This window comes from Pleurodeles waltl, chromosome 2_1, assembly GCF_031143425.1.
Source record: "Pleurodeles waltl isolate 20211129_DDA chromosome 2_1, aPleWal1.hap1.20221129, whole genome shotgun sequence".
Lineage (NCBI taxonomy): Eukaryota > Metazoa > Chordata > Amphibia > Caudata > Salamandridae > Pleurodeles > Pleurodeles waltl.
The window spans coordinates 512,884,535-512,911,873 of NC_090438.1; the positions used below are offsets into that span (position 1 = coordinate 512,884,535).

A 27,339-nucleotide genomic window follows, 5' to 3' on the forward strand; every position below is an offset into this window, starting at 1 on the left:
CCTTACCGAAGCCTCAAAAGAGGTGAAATTGCTGGTGTAACTGACAAGCAGGAGATAGTTGTAGAGAGTGTGCCTTGTCCTTGCAAGCTTTAAATCTTTCCAAGGTATGTCTGCCTTCATGCCAAAGAGCTTAGAGTAATTAACGGGAATGTTTATTAAAGACTGCTGGATATTGCTCAAAAAGCCAGTGGAGGAGAATCCAGGTATGGCATAGAGGTACCAAGCTTCTCCCAGCAGCACTACCCATACAGTCGGCAGTGTCCAGATCGAAAATATGGAGTACTTTGTTATGCCCTGGCCGTCTTGAATGAGATGTTGAAGGGTGGGCTGGATGTCATCTGGAACAGCTGGCAAGATGTTCTCCACTCTGTCCCACAACACATTCCCAGAAGGCAGCTGGTGTTGACTGACCTTAGGTCAGCGCCAGCAGATGAAAACATGTGCTTGACAAATGCCTCCATACATTTCAACTCCTTCTCTGGCAGGGTAGTGGGAAGTTGGAATTCAGTCCACTTGTAGACGCCTGCACCACAAGGTTTTCCAGACTGGTAGTACATCCAACAAGACCTGGGTACATGGGAGGAGAGTTTCCTGATTTGTTGGGCCTGGGTGAAAGACTTAAATAAGGACTTTACTGTTGTCCTCTGCGGTCGGTAAGGTAAGGTCCAACGCTTCTGGTGCCCTCTGAATCACTGTTGTGAGGGAGGCAGATCCTTTGTAGCTGTGTCAGGATTAGAGGAATAAAGATCAATGTCTGGTGATGTGTCCAGACAACTGGCATTCCAGATCCAAGAATATGTTTTCATCATCATAAGGGCATTTTCAGCATTATCATCACTGGAGTCCCGTGCAGCCAGTTTGGCTTTGTGGTCGCAGGTGGCCTTTCAATATCTTCACACAGCAGTCATGCAATGCCAAGTCGTACTTCAAGCCAAGGCACCAAAGACTCACTCTGCCGGTGTATGTCACAGAAATTTGGCAGTTACAGTTCTTGCACCAGTTGAACCCTGTGGTGTTCCAGGGGGACAAGTCCTTAGCACACTGGACAAAACTGAGGGAATAGAAATTCTGTCAAGCACAAAGGATTCGATGGAGCACCAGAGCTGCGTCAGGAGCCTCGGAAAGAAAGAAACTGGAGTCAGCACATGAAGGTGGGACAGATATAGATACAAGTCTCTATGAGAAATGAAATGTTGATGTATGGCTTGGGCTGAAGACACTTCGTAGGTCCTCTGGAACTGCCAACAGGATCTGACTATCCTCATCCCAAAAAGAATGTCTGAAGCAGCCTAGGAGGCAGCTGGCACTGACTGAACCTAAAGCTAGTCTAGCACTAGAGAAAAGGTGCTTTTCACAGTCTCCTTGTATTTATACTCGCATTTAGACCACCAGACTCTTTGGCGCAGGGTGTTGAGGAAAGAAGTCAGGATTGCTGTTATAGTCTATAGCGGCGAGCTGCCTGCCTGTTGGCTGGGGCGCAGAGCATGGCTTTGCCCAAATGCTCAAAAGGTTATTCGTTAAGGCTCTGTTGAAGGGCAAGAGAGATTCAAGCAAGAACCTGGCCAAGCTGAAGAACCTCTTTCGGAACGTTTGTTTTGACCTCTATTATAGTCTATTGCCACTTTAAGTTTTGGTTTATTCACTGCAAATATGCAAGAACTGGATTATAAATATGTAGAGCAAAAAAAGTTGGGAAGGTTGGAATTCTTCAGTCACACTCCACTACTCAGAGGTCAGTCTGCCTAGCCTTTTAAATTTGTCTCTCATGTGAGGCAGGAACAACACTGAAGAACTGATGGTCTATAGAGCCTGGAAGGTACGCAAGAAATACTTCAGAATATGGTTTCCCTGAACTCAGGTCGCGGCAGCACAGGGACAGGGTGGGAGTTATTGCCTCTGTGTCTATGTTGCAAAAGGGATGTCGGTCCTGAGTTGGTCTCAAGGCTAGATATATTGCTGGGTGAGTGGAGATTAATACAAGTCACTGCACTAGTTTTATATGTAAAAGTGCATGTTCTTATATGCAAACAATAAAAGAAATATAAAAAGACGGATGAACTGAGATCCAACCCAGAATATTTACTAGTGGCTGAAATCAATTCAAGCATTCATCATCATGAAATCCATCCACTCAGGGGCCCCAACCGACCTTTGCCCCCAACAGGTCTTCAACCTACGAGCATCCAGAAATCCGCCTCGAACTTTCGACCCTGCTCAACACCTTGCTGGATTCTGCTACCTTCTGAGAAGGCTGAAATGCAGAAATCAAACCCTTGCTGCATAAAGCTTCAGCGGACCCCTACGAACTCAGCAAGCACAGCCCCATCTCCCTGATCCCTTTCCCAGCCAAAGTCATTGAAAAAGCCAACAATTCACCATCTACCTGGAGCACAATCACCTCCTGGATGACTCAAAGTCCAGATTCCGCAGCAAATGCAGCACAGACAGCCCTGACTACGGTCACCAATGACATCCATGCCCTCTTTGACTAAGGAGGGATGGTGGCCCTTATCCTCCTTTATCTCTCAGCAGCCTTTGACACCATCTCCCACGAAACGTTCATCGTCAGACTTCATGACATAGGTATCCAAGGAGCTGCCCACCAATGGATCACCTCCTTCCTCAATGACAGAACATGAGTCCACCTTCAACCCTTCACCTCCAAACCCAAACCAATCATCTGTGAAGTCTCTCAAGGTTCATCACTCATCCCTGTCTTCAGCATCTACATGCCCCCCCTTGCTCACAAAGTCAGATCCCAAGGACTCAACATTATTTGCTACGTCAATGACACGCAACTCATACTGTCTGTCTCCAAAATCTTCACTGTCTTCATGACCAACTTTCATCAATACATGATCAGTGTTGCAGTTGGATGAGGAATAACTGCTTCAAGTTCAATACAGACAAGACAGAAGTGTTGATCTTAGGCAGCAACATCTCCCCCCTGGGACCTTACTGGTGATCCGCAGAACTGAGGCCCACTCCAACCGCAGATGAGCACTCCAGGAATCTCTGTATCATTCTGGACAGCAAACTCACCATGAAGTCCCAAGTCAATGCAGTGTCATCCTCCTGCTTCTTCATCCTGAACATGTTAGGTAAAAATCTTCAGATGGCTTCCCCAAAACAAGAGATGCACCATGACCCAAGCCCTCAACACCAGTCGACTGGAGTTTGGAAACACCCTCTATTTGGGAATCGTGGCCCACCTAGTTCACAGGCAACAGACCATCCAGAATTCCACAGATTCATCCAGGATGTCCCCCTTTGTACGCACATCACCCCCTACCTAAAAACCTCCACTGGCTCCCTGTTTCAAAGAGATGCCAGTTCAAGGTCCTCACCCATGCGTTCAAGGCCCTGCACGACTCCGGACACGTACACATCAACCTCCGCCCGAGGTTCCAGAAACCCTCCAGACACCTCCGCTCTGCCTCCCTTCTGCTGGCCCATACCCCCCTGCATACAACTCAGCAGAGCAGGATTACTACTGCCTCCTTTGAGTCTCGGAGCCTCAGGGAAGCTGGTGGAGACTCTATGAAGATATGGAAGGTGGTGATTTTCTGGGCTCCCTTCAATGAAACACCTCCTAGCAAGTTCCTGAGAACGGACCAAGGCTATCTCCCTAAGCGTAAATACCAAGTCTTTCTTAGATCCCACTATAAAGTCATCCAATACTAAATGCATAGCCAGAAGTTTGCTTTCTACGGTCATTTCACAAAGATATTTGTTCTGCAAAATTCAAAGTACAGGTTTGGGAAGTATTTTCTCATTTGCAGTTCATAAAATAATTTAAAGAGACTCAAAATGAATACCTTGGTGAAACGATCACGGGGTACATCCTTCAGCAGTATTGGTTCCATAGTCGTGGTGCACGCAAAATTCACCTCAGGAATGTACAGTGCACAAACTACATGAGCCCAGCCTAACACAAGAGAATTAATCATTTGTTAGTGGTTTATGTATGAGCTGAATACATATAAAACTGCAGTTTGTTTTCCATTCATTAGTAACACACAAAATAAATTGAATGTACATCTTAAGCCCATCCTCTGCCTAAAAATCAGTTTACCTGGATAAGGGTAATAGATACACACCCTAGTGACTAATGTATTCCTGCTCCATTGCCCATTCCTTAAGCGTCATGGCTGCCCTCCTGAACAGGAAGGAAATGGAGCACCTTTGAAAGAAAAGACACGCCTCTATGAAATTAGAAGAACTAGCCTCAGTTATGCAAACGCCGATTTATGAGCTCCGTTTAATTTACAAACTTCAATGAACGCCTGTGACAGTTGCAAGAAAAAAAAAACTACTCGGACATCATGCAAAATATGAGAAAAATTACAACGACTATTTCCTAAACTAAAATAAAAAAAAGAGAAAGGAATGTTTCAGAATATTTGACAATATTTCGTAGGCAACCACAACGCATATTAACATAGTGGCAGGCTATCAGTATGACTCTTGTTGAAGTGATGGAGGGAAAAAAGCTTTGTCTTCCTTTTACATTTCACTGCCGCGATCCCATGAGAACTACATCCTGTTTCGCGGAAGATCTACTAGCTACATGGCTAGCCACTGGGAAAATGGCGTAAGCCCCAAACCTTCTCGGGACCCCAATCAGCCCAAGGCCAATGATTATGGGAGACTCCAGGGTCCCGTGACCTTCCACGAGGGCTGTTCATCATTTTAATTTACGCCACTGACTAGAAATTCGGCCTCACAGGCCGGGAGGGGTTGGGTGTGTGTGTGTGTGTGTGTGTATGTGTGTTGAATGAATGCTTTATCAATAGGCTGGGATAGGGGTCTTATAGGTTACATTCAGTGTTCCATTACGAGCCCACGTGTAAGCTAAGAGACTTTTTAAACAACACCTACCAGTGAGATAACCAATAAATGTTGATTCACAGGTCTCGGTTATCCCTGAAGAAAGTACTCCATATCGGAGTGAAAGCTTCCAGTTGAATATTTATTCTTATAATTGATTTTCATAGTATGCAATTCTGGAAAGCTCTATAAAGGTACCTGTCTAGAGTGGGAACAACTGCTTGCCACTAAAAGGGTGGGATGCATAATTTAACGACTGCCATGATAGTCACTAACCAACTGGGACTATGGTTAGTCAAGTCCTACTATTTCAGTCATTTTATGTAAAAGGACCAACTGCAGGACAGTAAGACTGTTCGTCATTTTAAGGAAATGCCTCCTTGGCATGGTTACCCCCTGACTTTTTGCCTTTGCTGATGCTAAGCTTTGATTTGATTTGAAAGTGTGCTGAGGCCTGCTAACCAGGCCCCAGCACCAGTGTTTTTTCCCTAACCTGTACTTTTGTTTCCACAATTGGCACACCCCGGCATCCAGATAAGTCCCTTGTAACTGGTACCCCTGGTACCAAGGGCCCTGATGCCAGGGAAGGTCTCTAAGGGCTGCAGCATATCTTATGCCACCCTGGGGACCCCTCACTCAGCACAGACACACTGCTTGCCAGCTTGTGTGTGCTAGTGGGGATAAAAAGACTAAGTCGGCATGGCACTCCCCTCAGGGTGCCATGCCAACCTCACACTGTCTATGCAGTATAGATAAGTCACCCCTCTAGCAGGCCTTACAGCCCTAAGGCAGGGTGCACTATACCATAGGTGAGGGCATAAGTGCATGAGCACTATGCCCCTACAGTGTCTAAGCAAAACCTTAGACATTGTAAGTGCAGGGTAGCCATAAGAGTATATGGTCTGGGAGTCTGTCAAGCATGAACTCCACAGCACCATAATGGCTACTCTGAAAACTGTGAAGTTTGGTATCAAACTTCTCAGCACAATAAATGTACACTGATGCCAGTGTACATTTTATTGTAACATACACCCCAGAGGGCACCTTAGAGGTGCCCCCTGAAACCTTAACCGACTACCCGTGTAGGCTGACTAGTTCTAGCAGCCTGCCACACACCAGACATGTTGCTGGCCACATGGGGAGAGTGCCTTTGTCACTCTGTGGCTAGTAACAAAGCCTGTACTGGGTGGAGGTGCTTCACACCTCCCCCTGCAGGAACTGTAACACCTGGCGGTGAGCCTCAAAGGCTCACCCCCTTTGTTATAGCACCACAGGGCACTCCAGCTAGTGGAGTTGCCCGCCCCCTCCAGCCACGGCCCCACTTTTGGCGGCAAGGCAGAAGGAGATAATGAGAAAAACAAGGAGGAGTCACTGGCCAGTCAGGACAGCCCCTAAGGTGTCCTGAGCTGAGGTGACTCTGACTTTTAGAAATCCTCCATCTTGCAGATGGAGGATTCCCCCAATAGGATTAGGGATGTGCCCCCTCCCCTCAGGGAGGAGGCACAAAGAGGGTGTACCCACCCTCAGGGCTAGTAGCCATTGGCTACTAACCCCCCAGACCTAAACACGCCCTTAAATTTAGTATTTAAGGGCTCCCCAGAACCTAGGAACTCAGATTCCTGCAACCTAAGAAGAAGAGGACTGCTGAACTGAAAAACCCTGCAGAGAAGACGGAGACACCAACTGCTTTGGCCCCAGGCCGGTAGAGCTGTCTCCCCACTTCTAAAGACACTGCTCCAGTGACGCTCTCCCCAGGGACCAGCGACCTCTGAATCCCCAGAGGACTGCCCTGCATCTAGAAGGACCAAGAACTCCTGAGGACAGCGGCCCTGTTCACCAAAGACTGCAACTTTGAAACAAAGAAGCAACTTTGAAACAACTTGCGTTTCCCGCCGGAAGCGTGAGACTTGACACTCTGCACCCGACGCCCCCGGCTCGACTTGTGGAGAACAATCACTTCAGGGAGGACTCCCTTGCGACTGCGAGACCGTGAGTAGTCAGAGTGGACCCCCCTGAACCCTCACAGCAACGCCTGCAGAGGAAATCCCGAGGCTCCCCCTGACCGTGACTGCCTGCTTCTAAGATCCGACGCCTGGTAAAGACTCTGCACCCACAGCCCCCAGGGCCTGAAGGATCCGACCTCCAGTGCAGGAGCGACCCCCAGGAGGCCCTCTCCCTTGCCCAGGTGGTGGCTACCCCGAGGAGCCCCACCCCCCCCCCCCCCTGGCCTGCATCGCTGAAGAGACCCCTTGGTCTCCCATTGATTCCTATTGAGAACCCAACGATTGTTTGCACACTGCACCCGGCCGCCCCCGCGCTGCCGAGGGTGTACTTTCTGTGTGGACTTGTGTCCCCCCCCAGTGCCCTACAAAACCCCCCTGGTCTGCCCTCCGAAGACGCGGGTACTTACCTGCTGGCAGACTGGAACCGGGGCACACCCTTCTCCATTGAAGCCTATGCGTTTTGGGCACCACTTTGACCACTGTACCTGACCGGCCCTGAGCTGCTGGTGTGGTAACCTTGGGGTTGCTCTGAACCCCCAACGGTGGGCTACGTTGGTCCCAAACTTGAACCCCGTAGGTGGTTTACTTACCTGCAAAAACTAAAACTCTTACCTCCCCCAGGAACTGTTGAAAATTGCACTGTCTAGCTTTAAAATAGCTATATGTCATTTATGTGAAAACTGTATATGCTATTTTGCTAATTAAAAGTTCCTAAAGTACCTACCTGCAATACCTTTCATTTGAAGTATTACATGTAAATCTTGAACCTGTGGTTCTTAAAATAAACTAAGAAAATATATTTTTCTATACAAAAACCTATTGGCCTGGAATTGTCTCCGAGTGTGTGTTCCTCATTTATTGCCTGTGTGTGTACAACAAATGCTTAACACTACTCCTTTGATAAGCCTACTGCTCAACCACACTACCACAAAATAGTATTATCTCTTTTTGCCACTATCTTACCTCTAAGGGGAACCCTTGGACTCTGTGCATACTATTCCTTACTTTGAAATAGTGCATACAGAGCCAACTTCCAACAGTCATGGACAGCTCTATCCCGTTCTGTTATCAGTAACTGAATAATTGAATCAAATGTGAATGCCTAAGCCCCCTTCTGTATAGTCTCAGACGGTCCAGTGCAGGTTGTTAAATAACTTAAGAGTATAGGATTAGTCTTCATGGTCTTTTAATAAGGTCACCCAATCTTTCAGGAAACACATTTCTAGCCAATGGCACCTGGTGGTGGTCTCTAGTGATTTTGTCACCAACTCAGGTGTCGGAGTGATGCACGGCTCCACAACCTCTCTTCAACAATGATTGCTTAATCAAAGAGTTTGCTAAATGTGCAAGATTTGTTGGTCTGTCGAAGGAGGCGAGAAGGGTCTTCCATAGGGGAAGTCTGAGCTTCAGGTACTGCCAGTGTTTGGAGGAGTCAAGTACAAAGCCTGTCATTAAGGTGAGGAAATCTTTAAGATCACCATAAGAGTATAACTGATCTACATGACTGATCCCCTTACCAGCCTATCTTGGGTAGTAAATGGCCCATCTACCCAAAAAACAGCATTAATCCATGTAGGAGTTGACTGGTGAAGGAAAGGGTTAATCTTAAGCCGTCAGTGTGCTATTTTCCATTAAGGAACACCACGCTGATGATGGGGTTATCCAGCACCCCTTGATTTTCCTGGAAAGATACAACAGATGATTATTATCTTGGCACTTCAATAGAGCCCTCTCAATTCCCACCTATTGTGGTTTCTGCTCGAATTCCAGCCAATAGTGTGCTAACTCGAAGAGATGACCTGCCAAACAGTATGAGCTTATATGTGGGTGCTGAATACCACATGATGCTGCATTTAGCCCCCAGTTTGTGACCTTAGCCAGGGCTTCCTCTCTTTCAAGTTGCAATGCCCTATATTCGCATCCATTTAGGAAAGTAACAAACTATAGATCGGTCGAGAGCAGTCCTAGTACGTAATTGTATCTTGGTACTAAACTACTGTTATATTGACTGTTTACAGTCTACCCCACACTGATTGATTTAAGTTGCAGCCATCATGTGAAGCTTCACTTATTTTAAGCTATCACGGACAGGCTATCTTCTGCCCTATTCAGTATCCCTGTATTGACATATTCCTTACTAGTTCAATTTGGTCAGTACCAATCTGATGTGACCACAAAGGCTAGCTTCAGTAGTGTTGATCGCAGTTACTCCAGTTTATCTTGTAGGCGGACATGTAAGAAAGCTTGTGAATTATAGATGTAAGCAAGGGGTACAGAGTAGAGACTCCAGGCTTAATCAACTGCATCAGAATATCATCTGCATTTAAAAGTTGTCTTATTTGGCTGCTGGCCATTGTGATACCTTGAATGTCTATGTAGCAACTTATTGCAGCCAAAAGGGGTTGCAGTGCATAGAGGAAAATAAGCTGGGTTAGCTGGCAGCCCTAGAGAATACCTCTTTGGATCTCAATGGGTAAGGACAAGAATCCATTACAGCTTGTTTTCGCTGCTATCAATATTCATAACTAGTGCACTTTCTTGATGAAGTACTGGCCAATACCTGCCCTTTCCAATGTTTGAAAGAATTAAGAATTAACCTCACTCAATCCTTTCAAATGCTTTCTAACCGTCAAGCGACAACACAGATGCTGCTTTGAATAAGTCTTTTGTTGCCACACTGCTTGTGCAAAAGATTTACCAGACACAAACACCACCTGTGACTCTTGATTCGGAGATGTAATAACTCTGAAAGGTCGGCTTGGTAGTACCTTGGCCAAAATTTTTACATCTATTGTAATTAAAGATATTAGCCTACTGCTTGAGCAGTCTAAAGGGCCTTTTCCCTCCTCAGGGATCAGGCTTACCGTGGCTATATTGTACATTAAACCCAAGGATCTGGTGGTTTCAGACTTTGTAAAGAATGTGCATGCTCAGGGATGTGGAATTCCAATAACCCGACGCCCAAGACATATTGTTTAGGGGCAAGGGCAACAAGTTTTCATATGTATTTTGTCCTTGGGACAATTAGGCCCAACCATCTGCAGCACAAACCCTTTGGCTACTAGTTTAGAGTACCACATTATGGATCAGGGAAGGGCAGTGTTTACAGTAAAGGTAACATTTATGTCTGTATGCTAATGCTGTTCGAACTTGTATTTCTGGTTCATTAATGCAAAGCCTTAAGTATTAGTGGACTAAGGAAATGCTGTAAGGTCACGCTGCACTACAGATAGTAGTTCCAGTATAAAAATGTGTACACACACATTTGCAAAGTTTAACGATAAGCGGCTATGTATAATGCTCCTAGAATACTCTTTAATTAGATGCAAATATTTGCAAAAGCTTGAAAGCAACATTGAGGAGTCTTTGTTTTCAAAATCAAAACGTTCATTAAAAAAATGCAACAAGAACAGTTTTAATAAGCTACTGTGAAATTGTAGGTATCATTTAGTAAATGTGTTGATGCATGCTTATTTCCCAAAAAATATATACATAATGGAAAAACAGTTTAACCAGTTTCAACAGTATTTTGGGAAACATGAAAATAAACAAGAATTGGCAAAGCCAGGAGGTTAAACCTTGTAAGTCAGCCTTTTGGTTTTGTTAATGCATGTTTTACTTTGACATGGTTTTTGTAATACAAAATTGTTGTGGGAGCTGCTGGGCCCTCACTATTATAACAAACACTGGCAAAAAGCTAAAATATTTATGGTCTCAAAAAGCACACATTACCACCGTAGAGCCTGGCACTGAACAAAACTACTTTGTGTGCCAATATGGTCCTTATGAAGCAGCACAAAGCATCCATTCATAGTAAAGCCAGCCAAAAGACGGATAGGAGACAGAATTTTAATAAAAACTAAAGGTCATGGTTAATACCAGGCCTAATTAGGGTCCCAATTTTTAAAGGAAGTCACAAAGTGCACCCGTGGTATACATTCATGCCTTAGTGCAGATTTACGGAAGTAGGTCAGGAAAGGGAAATTTAAAAAAATAAAAAATTGTTTACTGCATTTTAGCTCAAGCAAATTTGCTCATGCAAAAATCTGTTGAGCATGTACAAGTTTACTTTACCTTAAATTACTTTTTCCCCAACTGTTAGGAATACATTTCCAAGCTTTCTCAATGTGGGAAAAGATTAGAAAAGAGCTGGCAAAAACCCTTAGAAAATGCAAGTGCGTAGGTTTGCCGAGACTCAAAAGGGCATTTCACCCCTGAAACTACTGCTTACTGCTACCTACAGCACCAGTATGTACATCTGTGGAAAATTTGCAAAATAAGGGATTTGCTAGTATTCAAACCCTATTATAGGTTTGAGCCCTGGCATGATCAGAGAGGCTATTATCAGAGCCCTTACATAAAGAGATTGCTGCCATAATTTGTCACTGCACTGTATGGGATCAAAGGGACAAGTGGATTTTGTTACAATACAAGTAGATTTATAAGCAACCTGTCCCATAGACAAGTAGATATTTTAATAAATTCCACACCCCTGACAATAGTGGCACTAAGGTGCCTTCCCCTGTTTTGTGGAATTCTCCTGGGAATCTTTTCAATTCTGGTTTATTGGTGATTTAAATGTGGGGAGATTAGTAATCGCTTGGGATATTTTTAGGTCGTGCCTTCAACAGTGCATGCGTTCTTGCTTGCGAGAGATACTGTGTACAACAAGTAGCTTTTTTTCATACAAGCATCACACTCTCTCACATACCTTTCTATGTCCCTGTCCATTCCAGGCCACCAGAAATCCATGCGCACTTTGCACTTCATTGAGGTCATCCCCCCCATGACCTTCATGCAATAATGCACTAACATTTCCTCTAACTGAATCAGGAACCACCAGATTCTCACCTCCACGCAAGATACTGTCCATCACAGACAATTCTGTCCACACCTGTTTGTATTTCACAAGTAATTAATCATCCTTCAAATCCTTTCTCCAAACACTGGATAAATTGTTCCTTACTGTGTTCAATTCCGTGGCATTATCAAGAGCACACTTCCATTCATTTTCAGTAATAGCCCCTTCCATTAATAGTCCTACAGGGGCCACCATCCAATCATCCACCTCCTGTTGCTCCATGCAATCATCTTTAGTTGGTTCAATTGGTAAACCGTGATAGGCAATCTGCTTTAATATTTCTTGAACCAGAGACACACTTCATCTTAAAGGGAAACCCTTGAAGTCTAAATAGCCATTTTGCTATTCGAGGAGTGGCTCTCCCCTCCTCCTTTTGTTGTGAAAACATTCACCAGAGGTTTCTTATCTGTTCTGATTTCAATATGGTTCCCATAAATATGTTCTATAATGCTGAACCCCCCCACCAACAGGCTAATGCCTCTCTTCGATGACAGAGTAATTCTCTTCAGCAACCCTCAACGTTCTGGAGGCAAATGCATTGACTCGCTTTACCTTGATGTAATTGTAAAAGTACTGCTCCTGGCCCATATGCGCTTGCATCAGTGCTATGTACAGTTTTATACTCAGGATTGAACAACTTCAATATAGGAGCTATAACAATACCTTCCTTGACAGTACAAAACGATTTTTCACACTCTTCAGACAATGCTAATTTTTCATCTTTTTTTTTTTTTTTTTTAGAAGTATAACCTCATTGCTCTTGTTAAATCTGCAAAATGATTTACAAAGTGTGCATAATATTGAGCCAGTCTGAGAAACGATTTGAGTTGATCTTTGTTCTTTGGACTTGGAGCATGTTTGATAACTTCCAACAATCGTATTTCGGGCTTGATGCCTTCTACCCCAACTACATGGCCTAAATACTCAACTTTTAGCACTGCAAACTTGCATTTGTCAATACTTAGTTAGTATATATGCTTGAAAGCTCTTCAAATCTTGCTCTAATGCACCAGCATGCACTTGCATGTCCTTCCCAAAGATTAAAATATCAACCTGGAACACAGTGACGTGATCTATCCCTTCCAGGATCCTCTGCATAACTCGCTAAAAAACTGCAGAGGCCAAACCAAACAGCAGTCTTAAATACCTAAATGCTCCTTCTGGTGTTACAAATGAAGTGAGATGTCTTATCAGGATGCAAGATGATTTGGTGATAAGCTTTTGACAAATCCAGTGTCGTAACCCTCTTCCAACATGTGGTTTATGTTTGGTAACTGGTGGCGGTCCACTCATATGCTGTCATTTAGGTTGTAAAAGTCAACACACATTCTGATCTTGCCATTGGCTTTCTTAGCTAATACAATGGGACTCAACCATTCTGATGCTTCGATGGGCTCAATAATTCCATCAGAAGATAACTTATCTAGCCCTACTGCCAATGCTTCCTTTATGGTCAGTGGAACTCCTCTCACTTTATGAACTTTGGTAAGTACACCCTCTTGAAGAATAATCTGATTAGAAAAACACTTCAGTTGGTCTAGTTTGTCTTGGAATACCTCTGGGAATACAATTTTTCATCTATTTGATTCAGATACATTTATGACTATGACCTTTTCTGGATGATTAGGATTAAGGCCCTCATTATGACCCTGGCGGTTGGTGATAAAGTAGCGGTAACACCGCCAACAGGCTGGCGGTAACTACTGCCAAATTATGACCATGGCGGGAAGATCTCCGAAAGACAGCCAGTGAACCACACCGACCACCAGGGCAGAAACAACAGCCACCACGGCGGTAGCCGCCTACAGCCAGGCAGAGGTCAATGTTCTGCCCACCATATTATGACCCTGCAAACAGCCACCTTTTCTGGGGTGGTACCAATGACATCAAAAGCCTGGTGAAAGTACTCACCATTGGAGACACAGGGAACAACCACGCCGCCATGGGACCAGAACTGCTTGTCTTCCCCATGATCTTCTACGTTCTGCTCCACTACGAACACCAACGCCGGCAAAGACGACGATGGTGAGTAAGCCACCTAGCACACAAGAGAGGGGAGGAGGAAAAAAAATTGACACACACAACCAGCTGCATTACAAAAACAATGAATCCCCCTAAATCAGATGAATAATGCAAGGACAAAATGATTTTGCAAAAGTGAATGTAATGAGAACAACACAGCATGAAAAATAAGTTATGCAAGATAATATATATAGATATATATATATATATATATATATATATATATGGAAAATGTCACTTACCCAGTGTACATCTGTTCGTGGCATGAGATGCTGCAGATTCACATGTTGTGCATTATCCTGCCATCTAGTGTTGGGCTCGGAGTGTTACAAGTTGTTTTTCTTTGAAGAAGTCTTTTCGAGTCACGAGATCGAGGGACTCCTCCCCTTTCTGCTCCATAGCGCATGGGCGTCGACTCCATCTTATATTGTTTTCCCCGCAGAGGGTGAGGTAGGAGTTGTTTATATAGTAATAGTGCCCATGCAATGGAGTAAGTATGTATGCACATAATATGTTTAAAAGTGATATATCTTTAGAAATTTACAAATGTACAAGTTTATTTTTATCAACTTATAACGGCTACAAACTCCCGGGGAGGTGGGAGGGTGCATGTGAATCTGCAGCATCTCATGCCACGAACAGATGTACACTGGGTAAGTGACATTTTCCGTTCGATGGCATGTGTAGCTGCAGATACACATGCTGTGCATAGACTAGTAAACAGTTATCTCCCCAAAAGCGGTGGTTTAGCCTGTAGGAGTTGAAGTTGTTTGAAATAATGTCCGTAATACTGCCTGTCCTACTGTGGCTGGTTGTGTTGTTAACACATCCACACAGTAATGTTTAGTGAATGTATGAGGCGTAGACCATGTGGCTGCCTTACAGATTTCTGTCATGGGTATATTTCCTAGAAAGGCCATTGTGGCGCCTTTCTTTCTAGTGGAGTGTGCCTTTGGTGTAATAGGCAGGTCTCTCTTAGCTTTTACATAGCAGGTTTGAATACACTTAACTATCCATCTGGCAATCCTTGTTTGGATATTGGATTTCCTGTATGAGGTTTTTGAAAAGCTACAAAATTGTTTTGTTTTGCGAAATTGTTTGGTTCTATCAATGTAATAAATTAGTGCCCTTTTGATGTCTAATGTATGTAATGCTCTTTCAGCTACAGAGTCTGGTTGTGGAAAAAATACTGGGAGTTCCACAGTTTGATTTAAGTGGAACGGTGATATAACTTTTGGTAAAAGTTTTGGATTTGTGTGTAGAACCACTTTATGTTTGTGTATTTGTATAAAGGGTTCCTGTATGATAAATGCTTGTATTTCACTTACTCTTCTAAGAGATGTGATAGCTATTAGGAAGGCTACTTTCCATGTTTAGTATTGCATTTCACAAGAGTGCATGGGTTCAAATGGTGGGCCCATGAGTCGTGTTAATACAATATTGAGATTCCATGAAGGAACTGGTGGTGTTCTTGGGGGAATGATTCTTTTTAGACCCTTCATAAAAGCTTTTATGACTGGGATTCTAAAGAGTGAAATTGAATGTGTAATTTGCAGATAGGCAGAAATAGCTGTGAGATGTATTTTATTGGATGAAAAAGCTAGCTTAGATTTTTGTAAGTGTAATAAGTAGTTTACAGTGTTTTTTGTTGACACATGCAGTGGTTGAATTTGATTATTATGACAGTAATACACAAATCTTTTCCATTTATTTGCTTAGCAATGTCTTGTAGTAGGTTTCCTAGCTTGTTTAATGACCTCCATACATTCTTGTGCAAGGTCTAGATGTCCAAATTCTAAGACTTCAGGAGCCAGATTGCTAGATTGAGCGATGCTGGATTCGGGTGTCTGATCTGTTGTCTGTGTTGAGTTAACAGATCTGGTCTGTTTGGTAGCTTGATATGAGGTACTACTGACAGGTCTAGTAGTGTTGTGTACCATGGTTGGTGAGCCCAAGTTGGTGCTACTAGTATTAGTTTGAGTTTGTTTTGACTCAATTTGTTTACTAGATACGGAAGGAGTGGGAGAGGGGGAAAAGCGTAAGCGAATATCCCTGACCAACTCATCCATAACGCATTGCCCTTGGAGTGAGGATGTGGGTACCTGGATGCGAAGTTTTGGCATTTTACATTTTCTTTTGTTGCGAATAGGTCTATTTGCGGTGTTTCCCAGTTTTGAAAGTAGGTTTGCAGTATCTGGGGATGAAGTTCCCATTCGTGTATCTGTTGGTGATCTCGACAGATTGTCGGCCAACTGGTTTTGAATTCCTGGAATGTATTGTGCTATTAAGCGAATGTGATTGTGAATCGCCCAATGCCAAATCTTCTGTGCTAAGAGACACAGCTGTGATGAGTGTGTCCCTCCCTGTTTAGGTAATACATTGTTATCATGTTGTCTGTTATGACAAGAATGTGTTTGTGGGCTATTAATGGTTGAAATGCTTTCAATGCTAGAAACACTGCTAGCAGTTCTAGTTGATTTATATGAAGTTGTCTTTGTTGAGTGTTCCATTGTCCCTGGATGCTGTGTTGGTTGAGGTGTGCTCCCCACCCTACCATGGAAGCATCTGTTGTGATCACGTATTGAGGCACTGGGTCCTGGAAAGGCCGCCCTTGGTTTACATTTATAGGATTCCACCATTGCAGCGAGGAGTGTGTTTGGCAGTCTATCAACACTAGATCTTGAAGTTGACCCTGTGCTTGTGTTCATTGTGTCGCTAGACACTGTTGTAAGGGCCTCATGTGTAACCTTGCGTTTGGGACAATGGCTATGCATGAAGACACCATGCCTAGAAGTTTAATCACAAACCTTACTTGATACTGTTGATTTGGGTGCATGTTTTGTACTACGTTTTGGAATGCTTGTACCCTTTGTGGACTTGGAGTGGCAATCCCTTTTTCTGTGTTGATTGTTGCTCCTAAGTATTGTTGTATTTGACATGGTTGTAAGTGTGATTTTAGGTAGTTTATTGAGAACCCAAGCTTGTGAAGGGTTTCTTTGACTTATTTTGTGTGTTGAAGACACTGTTTCTGAGTGCTGTTTTTTTTTAACCTATCGTCTAGGTACGGGAATACGTGTATGTGCTGCCTTCTGATATGTGCAGCTACTACTGCAAGGCATTTTGTAAATACCATTTGGGATAACAACAGCACCAAGGGTAACACTTTGAATTGGTAGTTTACTCCTTGAATTACAAACCTTAAGTATTTCCTGTGGGAAAGATGTATGGGTATATGGAAGTAAGCATCCTTGAGGTCTAATGTTGACATGTAGTCTTGTTGTTTGAGCAAGGGAATCACGTCTTGAAGTGTCACCATGTGAAAGTAATCTGATTTGATGTAAAGGTTTAGTGTTCTGAGATCTAAGATGGGTCTCAGTGTTTTGTCCTTTTTTGGTATTAGAAAATACAGGGAATAAAAACTTGTTCCTTTCTGCTCGTTGGGCACTAGTTCTATTGCCTCTTTTTGTAATAACGCTTGGACTTCTAGTTGCAATAGATCCAAGTGCTGTTTGGACATGTTGTGTGCTTTTGGAGGCACATTTGGTGGTAATTGTAGGAATTCTATGCAATAACCATGTTGGATAATGGCTAGGACCCACGAGTCCATAGTTATGTCTTCCCAATTTTTGTAGTAATTTGCGAGTCTCCCCCCCACTGGTGTTATGTGTTGGGGATTTGTGACATTGGAGTCACTGTTTAGTTTGTGGGGTTTTTGGGCTTTGGAATTTCCCTCTTGTTTTAGGAAACTGTCCACCCCTATATTGACCCCTAAAACCTCCTCTTTGGTATTGGCCCTGGTATGTGGGCCTGCTCTGGGAGGTTGAAGTTTCTGTGCTTTGGGCTCGAAACCCCCCTTTAGGAAGTGTGGCTTCCTAAAGGTGCCTCTGCTCTGTGGGGAGTAAAGCGCCCATGGCTTTGGTCGTGTCCGTGTCTTTCTTTAGCTTCTCTATAGCTGTATCCACCTCTGGCCCAAACAACTGCTGTCCATTAAAAGGCATATTAAGCACAGCCTGCTGGATCTCTGGCTTAAATCCGGAGGTGCGTAGCCATGTGTGTCTCCGAATAGTGACCTTCTGGGTCACTGTTCTGGCGGCTGTGTCCGCTGCGTCTATAGCCGATCGTATCTGGTTGTTGGAGATACTTTGGCCCTCCTCCACAACTTGTTGTGCACGCTTTTGAAACTCTTTGGGAAGATGTTCAATGAAATGCTGCATTTCGTCCCAATGAGGCCTGTCATATCTTGCCAATAAAGCTTGGGAATTGGCAATACGCCATTGATTGGCTGCTTGTGTTGCAACCCTTTTTCCCGCTGCATCAAACTTCCGACTTTCTTTGTCGGGAGGTGGTGCATCCCCAGAAGTCTGTGAGTTTGCCCTTTTCCAGGCTGCCCCTACTACCACAGAGTCAGGTGCTGGGTTGTTGCGTGATGTACACAGGGTCCGTAGGGGAAGGTTTGTATTTCTTGTCCACCATAGGTGTGATGGCTCTGCCTTTGACGGGGACTTGAAACACCTGTTTCGCGTGTTTTAACATGCCTGGTAACATAGGCAGACTCTGGTATTGGCTATGTGTTGATGACAGGGTGTTGAATATAAAGTCATCCTCTATACGTTCTGCATGTAGTGCTACATTGTGAAAAGTAGCTGCTCTGGACACCACCTGCATGTAAGCAGTACTGTCTTCAGGTGGTGATTGTCTTGCCGGGTAGCAATCCGGACTACTGTCAGATACTGGTGCATCATATAGTTCCCATGCATCTGGGTCATCCTGGCTCATCCCTGTGTGCGTTGGTGATTGCATCATTGGGGGTGTTGCAATTGGTGACAGTTGTGGTGAGTGCTGTGGCAATGGCTGTGGTGAAAAACGTGGTGGAGTTTTTTCTTTTGCCACCTTTGCTTTTGGCTGTTTTTCTGTTTCTTGGAAAGCGAGTTTCCTTTTCATTTTAATTGGGGGAAGAGTTCTTATTTTCCCTGTGTCCTTCTGAATATGGAGCCTTCTTTGTGTATAGTCTGGCTCTCCCATCTCTAATTCTTGTCCGAATTTATGGCCTTGTAGTTGTGATGAAAGGCCTTGTTCTTCTGAATAGGAGCTCTGTTTCGGCTCTGAGGCTGGGTGTTTCGGCACCGGAACCTTTTCCGCAGTCTTTTTCGGCTCCAAAGCCACCTTTTTCGGTTTCGGGGTACCGATATCTTGATGCCGAGTTTGGTCGGAGCCAGAATCTCGGTGCCGAGTATACTCTATGCCGGTATCTCGACCGGAGTTGGATGTCTTGGACACGTGTGTGCCCTTTTTCGGTGCCGATGGTTGGTCACTGTGTTTACGGGTTAAGCCATGGCCTGCCGGCGGTGGCGTCCCCTGGGCTTTCATGATCTTTGTGTGAGTTTTGGCCGGGGCAGCTTTACTCACAGTTTGTTGCCTCGCCGGCTGCTCACTTTCGGCCTCATTCTAGTCTGAATCAGGAATGGAGAAAGTCTCCTCTTCTTCGACGTCGTGTTGTCCTGCCGGCGTCGACGCCATTTGAAGCCTTCGAGCTCTCCGGTCCCGTAGCGTCTTCTTCGACCGAAATGCCCGACAGGCCTCACAGGTATCCTCTTTGTGTTCGGGTGACAAACACAAATTACAGACCAAATGCTGGTCTGTATAAGGATACTTATTGTGGCATTTGGGGCAGAAGCGGAATGGGGTCCGTTCCATGAGCCTTGAAGACGCACACGGTCGGGCCGACCAGGCCCCTCCGGGGAGTGGAAGCCCCGAAGGGCTACCGGAGCTCTTCTTTTCTTCGGTGTCGATCTGCAAATATTAACCCGATATCGAACGCAAACAATACCGTCAAATTTTCCGAGATTTAACTAACTTTCCGAACCGAAACACGGAGCGAAGAGGAACACGTCCGAACCCGATGGCGGAAAGAAAACAATCTAAGATGGAGTCAACGCCCATGCGCAATGGAGCCGAAAGGGGAGGAGCTCCTCGATCTCGCGACTTGAAAAGACTTCTTCGAAGAAAAACAACTTGTAACACTCCGAGCCCAACACTAGATGGCAGGATAATGCACAGCATGTGTATCTGCAGCTACACATGCCATCGAACATATATATATACACATACACATATGTACAGAAAACGGGATACAGCCTAGTTCACTATTTGCGTAGTTCACATGGCCAAACTCAAAGGCCACACATGTCAACTGCTTCAACACAGAGAGAACAATGCATGGGCATCAGTTGGTAAATAGGCAGGCACCTCAGGACGACAGGGGACGGGGGCACCTCAGCCGGGAGATGTAACAAGATCACTGGTTCTAGAGTTGGCAAAATGCCCTGTGCTTGGTCCTGAGGTGTGCAAGGTACAGTCTCTCATGTGGGTGTCTTGCCCACTGGTTCTGGAGGGGGCAACCTGCCCTGTGCTTGATCCTGGGGAGTGATGGGCATGTGGGTGTCTTACCCACTGGTTCTGGATGGGGCAACGTGCCCTGTGCTTGATCCTGGGGAGTGATGGGCATGTGGGTGTCTTACCCACTGGTTCTGGAGGGGGCAACATGCCCTGTGCTCTTGGTCCTGGGGAGTGATGGGCCACAGTCTCTCGAGTGGGTGTCTTGCCCACTGGTTCTGGAGCAGGCAATGTGCCCTGTGCTTGATCCCGGTGAGTGCAAGGTCACAGTCTCTCAGCTGGATGTCATACCCTCTAGCTCTGGAGGGGGCAGGCCGCATAGGAGCCCATGGAGGCAGGATTACATACTGTCCGCTGGCAGTGATGGCTGTACAGTGGTGGTGGTGCGGGTGGGGGCAGCTCCTGCCCATCCCCTGCAACCTTGGATGGCTGCACAGTGGTGGTGCTGCTGGTGGGGGGAGGCTCCTGCCCATCTCCTGCAACCTAGGACGGCTGCACAGTTGTGGTGCTGCTGGTGGAGGGTGGGTCCTGCCCATTCCCTGCAACCTAGGACGGCTGCACAGTGGTGGTGCAGCTGGTGGGGGGAGGCTCCTGCCCATCCCCTGCAACCTCGGACGGCTACACAACCATGGTTGGTGGTTGGGGCTCCAACACAGTTCCTGCCCCAGGCCCCTTGGTCTTCCTGCCTGCGGGTGCAGGCTCCTTAGTATTCCTGGCAGCTGGGGCAGGCTCCTTTCCCTTCTTGCATGCTGGTGCAAGATCCTTGGTCTTCCTGGCAGCTGGGGCAGGCTCATTTCCCTTATTGCCTGCTGGGGAATGCTCCTTGGTCTTTCTGGCAGCTGAGGTAGGCTCCTTTCCCTTGAGGCTGCCTGGTGTAGGCTCCTTTTCCTTGAGGCTGCCTGGTGCAGGCTCCTTCACCTTCAGGACATGTGGCCTGGATCCTTATCCACAAGGAGTGGGTGTGGTGAAGACTGGGCCCGTGGACTGTGTTGCTGAGGTGCTTGGCTGGGTTCTTCCTACCCTGCCCATATGTGCAGGACAGGGGTAGGGAAGAGGTGGAAAGGAAAAGCTTTTTAGGGACATTGGGGCGGGATGAGGGAGAAGGAATGGGAGTAGAGGAAGAGGGAGTGGTTGTTAGAGGTGTCTGTCTGCTCCTTTTGGGTGTAGGTGCACGGGCTGTATGCGTTTTTGAGGTGGATGGCTGTTGGGTGTCTGAGTGCTTGCGTTTGTGTACTTTAGGAGGGGGGGACAGACAGTGGGAGAGGACACAGGGGACATGTGCATGGCTGTTGTGGAGGTGTCTGTCAGTGAGGTGTGTGTCCTGCTTGGTGTGGTGATGATGCTGGTAGTGGATGATGATGTAGTGCATGCAGGTGTGAGTGTGAACAGACTGGGTGGAAGGTGATGGAGGAGGAGGGGGAGGGGGAGACAGTGGATAGTGGATGTTTGTGTGTCTGCAACTGGATGGTGTTTGTGTGAGTGCCTGAGGGACGAAATGTGGCGCTTGTGTTTGCCTGTACCACTCTTGGATGTTGTCTTGTGTGCATGCTCGTCTGCCTGTGTGCTTGGGACGTGTTGGGGTTGAGGAGAATGGGACTGGGTAGTGAAAGTTGGAGGGGGAGGACAGAAACAGGGTAAATAGCGGCCATCAGAGAGGAGGCCAGAGCCTGGATCGATCTCTATTGGTCCGCCTATCCAGTGTGAGTGCCCTCCAGGAATGCATTAGATTGTTGCATCTGGGCTGCCAGCCCCTGGATGGCATTCACAATGGTTGACTGCCCTAGAGAGATGAATCTCAGGAGGTAAATAGCCTCCTCACTCAGGGCAGCAGGGCTCACTGGGGCAGGGCCTGAGGTGCCTGGGGCAAAGGAGATGCCCACCCTCCTGGGTTAGCGGGCACGGGCAACTCGATGAGAGGCTGCTGGGAGGGCGGTGCTGGTATGGGGATGGCGGATGTACCTGTAGCTGGGGTGTTCACAGAGGTGTCCACCACCACCACCAGGGAACTTACATCGGAGGAGGTATCTGTGTCAGAACTGTCCCCTTCAGTCTCCGCCGTTGTGCTCCCCTCACCCTCCGTCCCACTGGTGCCCTCAGCGTCGATTGACACTGCCTCCTGGGTCCTGTGTGATGTAGCTCCCTCCGTCGCCGGTGCCTCTGCTCCTCCGCCAGATGATGCTAAGGAGCAGAATGACAAAACAAAAAGGGGGGGGGGGGCGGAAGAGACAAAGGTTATACTGGGTCAATGGCTGCACCAACACCACTGCTGGCGTACACAGCACCCTCACACACACAGTGAACAGCCCTATGCAATATGGCATTACACTACCAGAGAAATAGTTAGCAGCCAAGGCATGGGGAGGGGCACACACTGCCAAATGCAGCACACCTGGGACCCACGCAGCCCTGACCAGTTGTGGATGCCTACGAGCGAGGTAGCAAGATTTTACCTTCAGAACCCTAGCCACCAGGGGACCTACACTACAATGTCAGGCCTGGCCTAGGGGCACCACCTGACACACATCCCCCACCCGGATACCAACCTACTTTGCGTAAGTTGTAATAATGGGCACTGTACTCACCCCCTTGTGGCTGCTATTATGCCCTCAAGCGCCCATCCAGCTCAGGATAGGCCACCGCCAGTATGCGGGCCATCAGGGAAGTCAGGTTTCGACGGGCACCCCTTCCTTGTTGAGAGGCCACCCCTAGCTGGGCCTCTACCATCTTCCGTGCCCAGCGTCTCAGGTCCTCCTATCGTTTGCGACAGTGAGTACTCTGCATGCCATAGACCCCCAGGGTCCACACTACCTTGGTGATGGCACGCCATATACCCTTCTTTTGATGGGTGCTGACCTGCAGAGGCAATACACACAGGAAAATACCATTAGACAACGAGTCTTGCCTGTTACACATATGGCCCACCATACCTGTTTCCATCACCATTGGCACACACGTCCCCTTACACGAGGCCTTCACACACACTACACCATGCATTCATGCCACATGCCTCGTGCCAACAGAGTACTCACCGGTTGGTCTGGAGGCCCATACAGCATTCTGTACTGGGATAGGACCCCATCCACCAGTCTCTCCAACTCCTCCGAAGTGAAGGCTGGGGCCCTTCCCCGGTCACACGGGCCATGGTAGGTTCCAGGCACAGGTCACAGCAGCACATGCAGTGTAGGTCCTCTCCTGTGGAAGATCAGGTAGCAAGTGAGGGATCAAAGAAAATGGCGGTCACGTCGACGGGGTGGGGGGGGGGCATACGTCACCGCCGGCGTAGACCACCATTGGCCACTGTAACACGTAGGGCCCAATTATAACCAATGAGGAGTTGCACGGCAGTTCCCGACCGCCTTCCGCAATGGCGCCCAACGTCAGCGGAATTACCTCACTTCCATCTGTCCCTCCACACAGGACAGGCAGGCGCCATTTCAGGGTGGGGGGGGGTGGAGGCCATGGAAAATTGCTGCATCACTGGTGAAATTAGGACATACTGGACACATCACACTGACCCAGAACAAGTTAACAGCATGCAAAGTTCTGTTGTAGCTCCATTGTTCAGTTTGTGACCGGCTCCTCACTCTTTTGCCCCATAGATTCCTACCGCTGCAGATTAATGGGAGATGGAGACATACCCCCGTGTACAGACCCCTTGTGGACTTGGCTACAATGGAGGACAGGCACATTATCCTCACCTATAGACTGGACAGGGCCACAATCACAGAGCTGTGTGACCAATTGGAGCCTGACGTGATATCTTCTATCCATCACCCCACTGGAATCCCCCCTCTTGTGCAAGTTCTATCAGCGCTCCATTTCCTGGCAAATGGTTTTTTCCAAGTGACAGCAGGCGTGGCAGCAGGAATGTATTAGCCAATGTTCTCAATAGTGCTGACAAGATATCAGCACTATTAAACACATGTGCAGCTACATTGTTTTCCCCCAGGTTGAACATTTGGCCACAGTGAAGGCAGAGTTCCATGCAATGGGACATATCCCCAACATAATTGGGGCGACTGGTGGAACACATTTTGCATTTATCTCCCTCCCCCCCCAGCAGAATGAAGAGGTGTTCAGAAATCGTAAGAGTTTCCACTCTATGAATGTACAGATGTTGTGCTTGGCCTACCAATACATCTCCCACGTCAATGCTACGTATCCTGGGTCGGTGCATGATGCCTTTGTGCTGAGGAATAGCAGCACCCCAAATGTGATGGGCCAACTACAGAGGCACAGGGTGTGGCTAACAGGTGAGCCCTGGTTCCAACCCAGTATATGTTTGTATGTGGGTATGGTGTGGGCCATATTGGATAGTGTGTGGCTAAATGTTGTCCCTCAATTTTTGCAGGTGACTCTGGTTACCCCAACCTCTCATGGCTGAGGACCCCTGTGAGGAATTCCAGGACAAGGGCAGAAGAACGTTATAATGAGGCACATGGGTGAACCAGAAGGATAATTGAAAGGGCCTTTGGACTCCTGAAGGCCAGGTTCCGGTGCCTCCATCTGACAGGTAGATCCCTGTGCTACTCACCAAAGAAGGTCTGCCAGATAGTGGAGGCATGCTGCATGTTGTATAACCTGGCCCTCAGACGCCATGTCCCATTCCTGTAGGAGGAGGAGGCTGGAGATGCCCTTGTGCCAGTAGTGGAGCCTGTGGACAGTGAGGATGAGGAGGCAGAGGATGAGGACAACAGAACATCTGTAATCAGACAATACTTCCAATGACACAGAGGTAGGACAGTGTTACTTCACAAATCAGTGACATTTGTTTGAATATCTGTGGCACTGGCATGCTGATATTTCCCACCTCTATGCCCACTTACTGTTCCCTCTGGCAATTCCTTCTGCAGATATCGGTGACCTCACATATACGCCTGGTGTGATCACTGCAGCCAGCTACAGGTAATTAATCTATGCTCATTTTCTGTACAGTTGATTTGCAATGTTTGTACCTGTTTCAATGAAGACATAATTAATATACATGACATACTCCAAACTTCTTTTTTCCCCCAGGGTGTTTATTGAAGTGTTAAAATATAGAGGGGCGAGCGCAATGGGATGAGGTGATGATGGAGGAAAGCCCAGGGTATTGTTCCAGTCTCTTTGTAGCACAGGTGCATTGTCCAAGGGGACACAGGAAGGGGAGCAATGGCAGTTTAAGGTGGACAGGGTGACTGTGTGGGACTCAAGGGTGACAATCAGGAGCGTGATTTCCTGGCGGGGTCTTGGCAATGGTCTCTGGCTTCTGTCTGGATTGCAGGGAATGTTTGCGGAGTGGTTCTCCTTCTGCAGTGGGAGGGGTGCTGGTGGCCTGTGAGTCCTGTGGTGGGGCCTCCTGGTCCCTAGCGGTAGTGGACGTGGAGGGCTGTTCAAATGTCTGGCTACTGACAGGGGCCTGCTGGTGTGTGACTGCCTCCCTCATAATATTGGCCATGTCTGCCAGCACCCCTGCTATGGAGATCAGGGTGTTGTTGATGGCCTGCAAGTCCTCCCTGATCCCCTGATAATGTCCCTCCTGCAGCCGCCTGTTCTCCTGCACTTTGTCCAGGATCTGGCCCATCGTGTCCTGAGAATGCTGATAGGCACCCAGGATCTCTGCAAGTGCCTCCTGGAGAGTCGGTTCCCTGGGCCTGTTCTCCCCCTGGCGCACAGCACTCCTCCCAGTTTTCCTGTTGGCCTGTGCCTTTGTCCCGTGAACAAATGCCCACTGCCACTGACCCCAGGTCCCTGATTGTCTTGGGTATGAGTTGTGGCCTGGGGTCCCTGTAGAGGTGGACACACTGCTGATTGACGTGTGCTGGGGACAGAGGTGTGGGCACGCTGGGTGGGTGCTGTGGTGGTGTTTCCTGATGGGGAGACTCTGTGGTGGTGTGTGACTGGGCCTGGGTAACCGACTGTCCAGAGGACTCTGATTGGCCAGGTAGGTCATCCAGATCCTAAAGACAAGAGTTGCTGTCATCACTGTGGGCCTCTTCTGTTGGGGGAATGGATATTGCTGGCACCTCCTCTCCGCTGACAACGGCTGGGGTACCTGTGGGGGTGTAAATGATATGTTATGGTTTGTGTGTCTGACATATTGTGCATCCGTGGCTTGCCCTCTTTGGTTGTATTCATCCTGGCAGCTTTCACTTGAGTACGTTGGTGTGTGGTGGGATGATTAGTTCTCTATAATGTGCATGCTTTAGTGATGAGTGTCCATGCAGGGCTGTAAGTGATGTCCATGCATTGGTAGAGCATACAGGGCTTGGCATTGTGATGAGTGAGATGATGGTGGGGTGGTTGGGAAGTGGTAGAGTGATGGGAGTAAGGGTGAGGGTGGGGTATGTGATGGCATACAGGTAGGGGGTTGATAGTAGTAGAGAGCTGACTTACCAGAGTCCAGTCCTCTTCCTACTCTGGTCAGGCCCTCAGGATGCAGGATTGTCAAGACTCGCTCCTCCCATGCTGTTAGTTGTGGGGTCCGCGGCAAGCTGATGTCTTGCTGCAATGGAACATACCTTCCCCCGTAGGTCGTTCCACCTCTTCCTGATGTCATCCCTGGTTCTTAGGTGCTGTCCCACGGCGTTGACCCTGTCCACGGTTCTCCGCCATAATTCCATCTTCCTAGCTATAGATATCTGCTGCACCTGTGCTCCAAACAGCTGTGGCTCTGCCTTGATGATTTCCTCCACCATGACCCTTAGCTCCTCCTCTGTGAAAAGGGGGTGTCTTTGTGGTGCCATGGGTATTGTGTGAGGTGTGTAGGTGAGGGTGTGTTGGGTAATGTATTTGGGTGTGTGATGTGGAGTGTGAGAGTGTTGTATAGGTGGGTGTATCTCTGGTTGTGTCTGTGGTCTTGATGTCTCTGTTGGCAATGTTGTGTGGTCGTAAAGGGTTGTGGGTAATGTGGGTGTGTTTTATAGTGGTGTGGGTGTTGTGTGTGTAAGGGTGTCAGCTGTGTGTTTGAATTGTCCAATGGGGTTTTGTTTTGTATGTCCATTTTTAGCGCAGCGGTATGTACCGCCAATGGTTTACCGCCGTTGAATGTCTGCTGTGTTGATTGGTGGGTCATTATGTGGTGGGCGTTATTCTGTTGGCTTAACGGTGTGGGTTTTTATACCGCTAGTTTATCACTGACCTTTGGGCTGGCGGATTTGTGTCTGTGGCTGAATACTGACAACCTGGTGTCTGTGTGTCATAATATAGTGAACGGATAACTGCTGCCGCAGCAGTAAGTTGGTGGCAATC

At 47.1% G+C, this 27,339-nt stretch overlaps 1 protein-coding gene across 1 annotated transcript in view; it reads right to left on the reverse strand.

Annotated features, from left to right (window-relative positions):
* The window catches only part of LOC138259929 (uncharacterized), a 430,741-nt gene that overhangs the window by 104,159 nt on the left and 299,243 nt on the right, over positions 1-27,339 (reverse strand). The window contains exon 4 of the mRNA XM_069207921.1: positions 3,819-3,928. Within this exon, the coding sequence (XP_069064022.1) occupies positions 3,819-3,928 (110 nt within the window). The remainder of the gene's footprint in view (positions 1-3,818; positions 3,929-27,339) is intronic.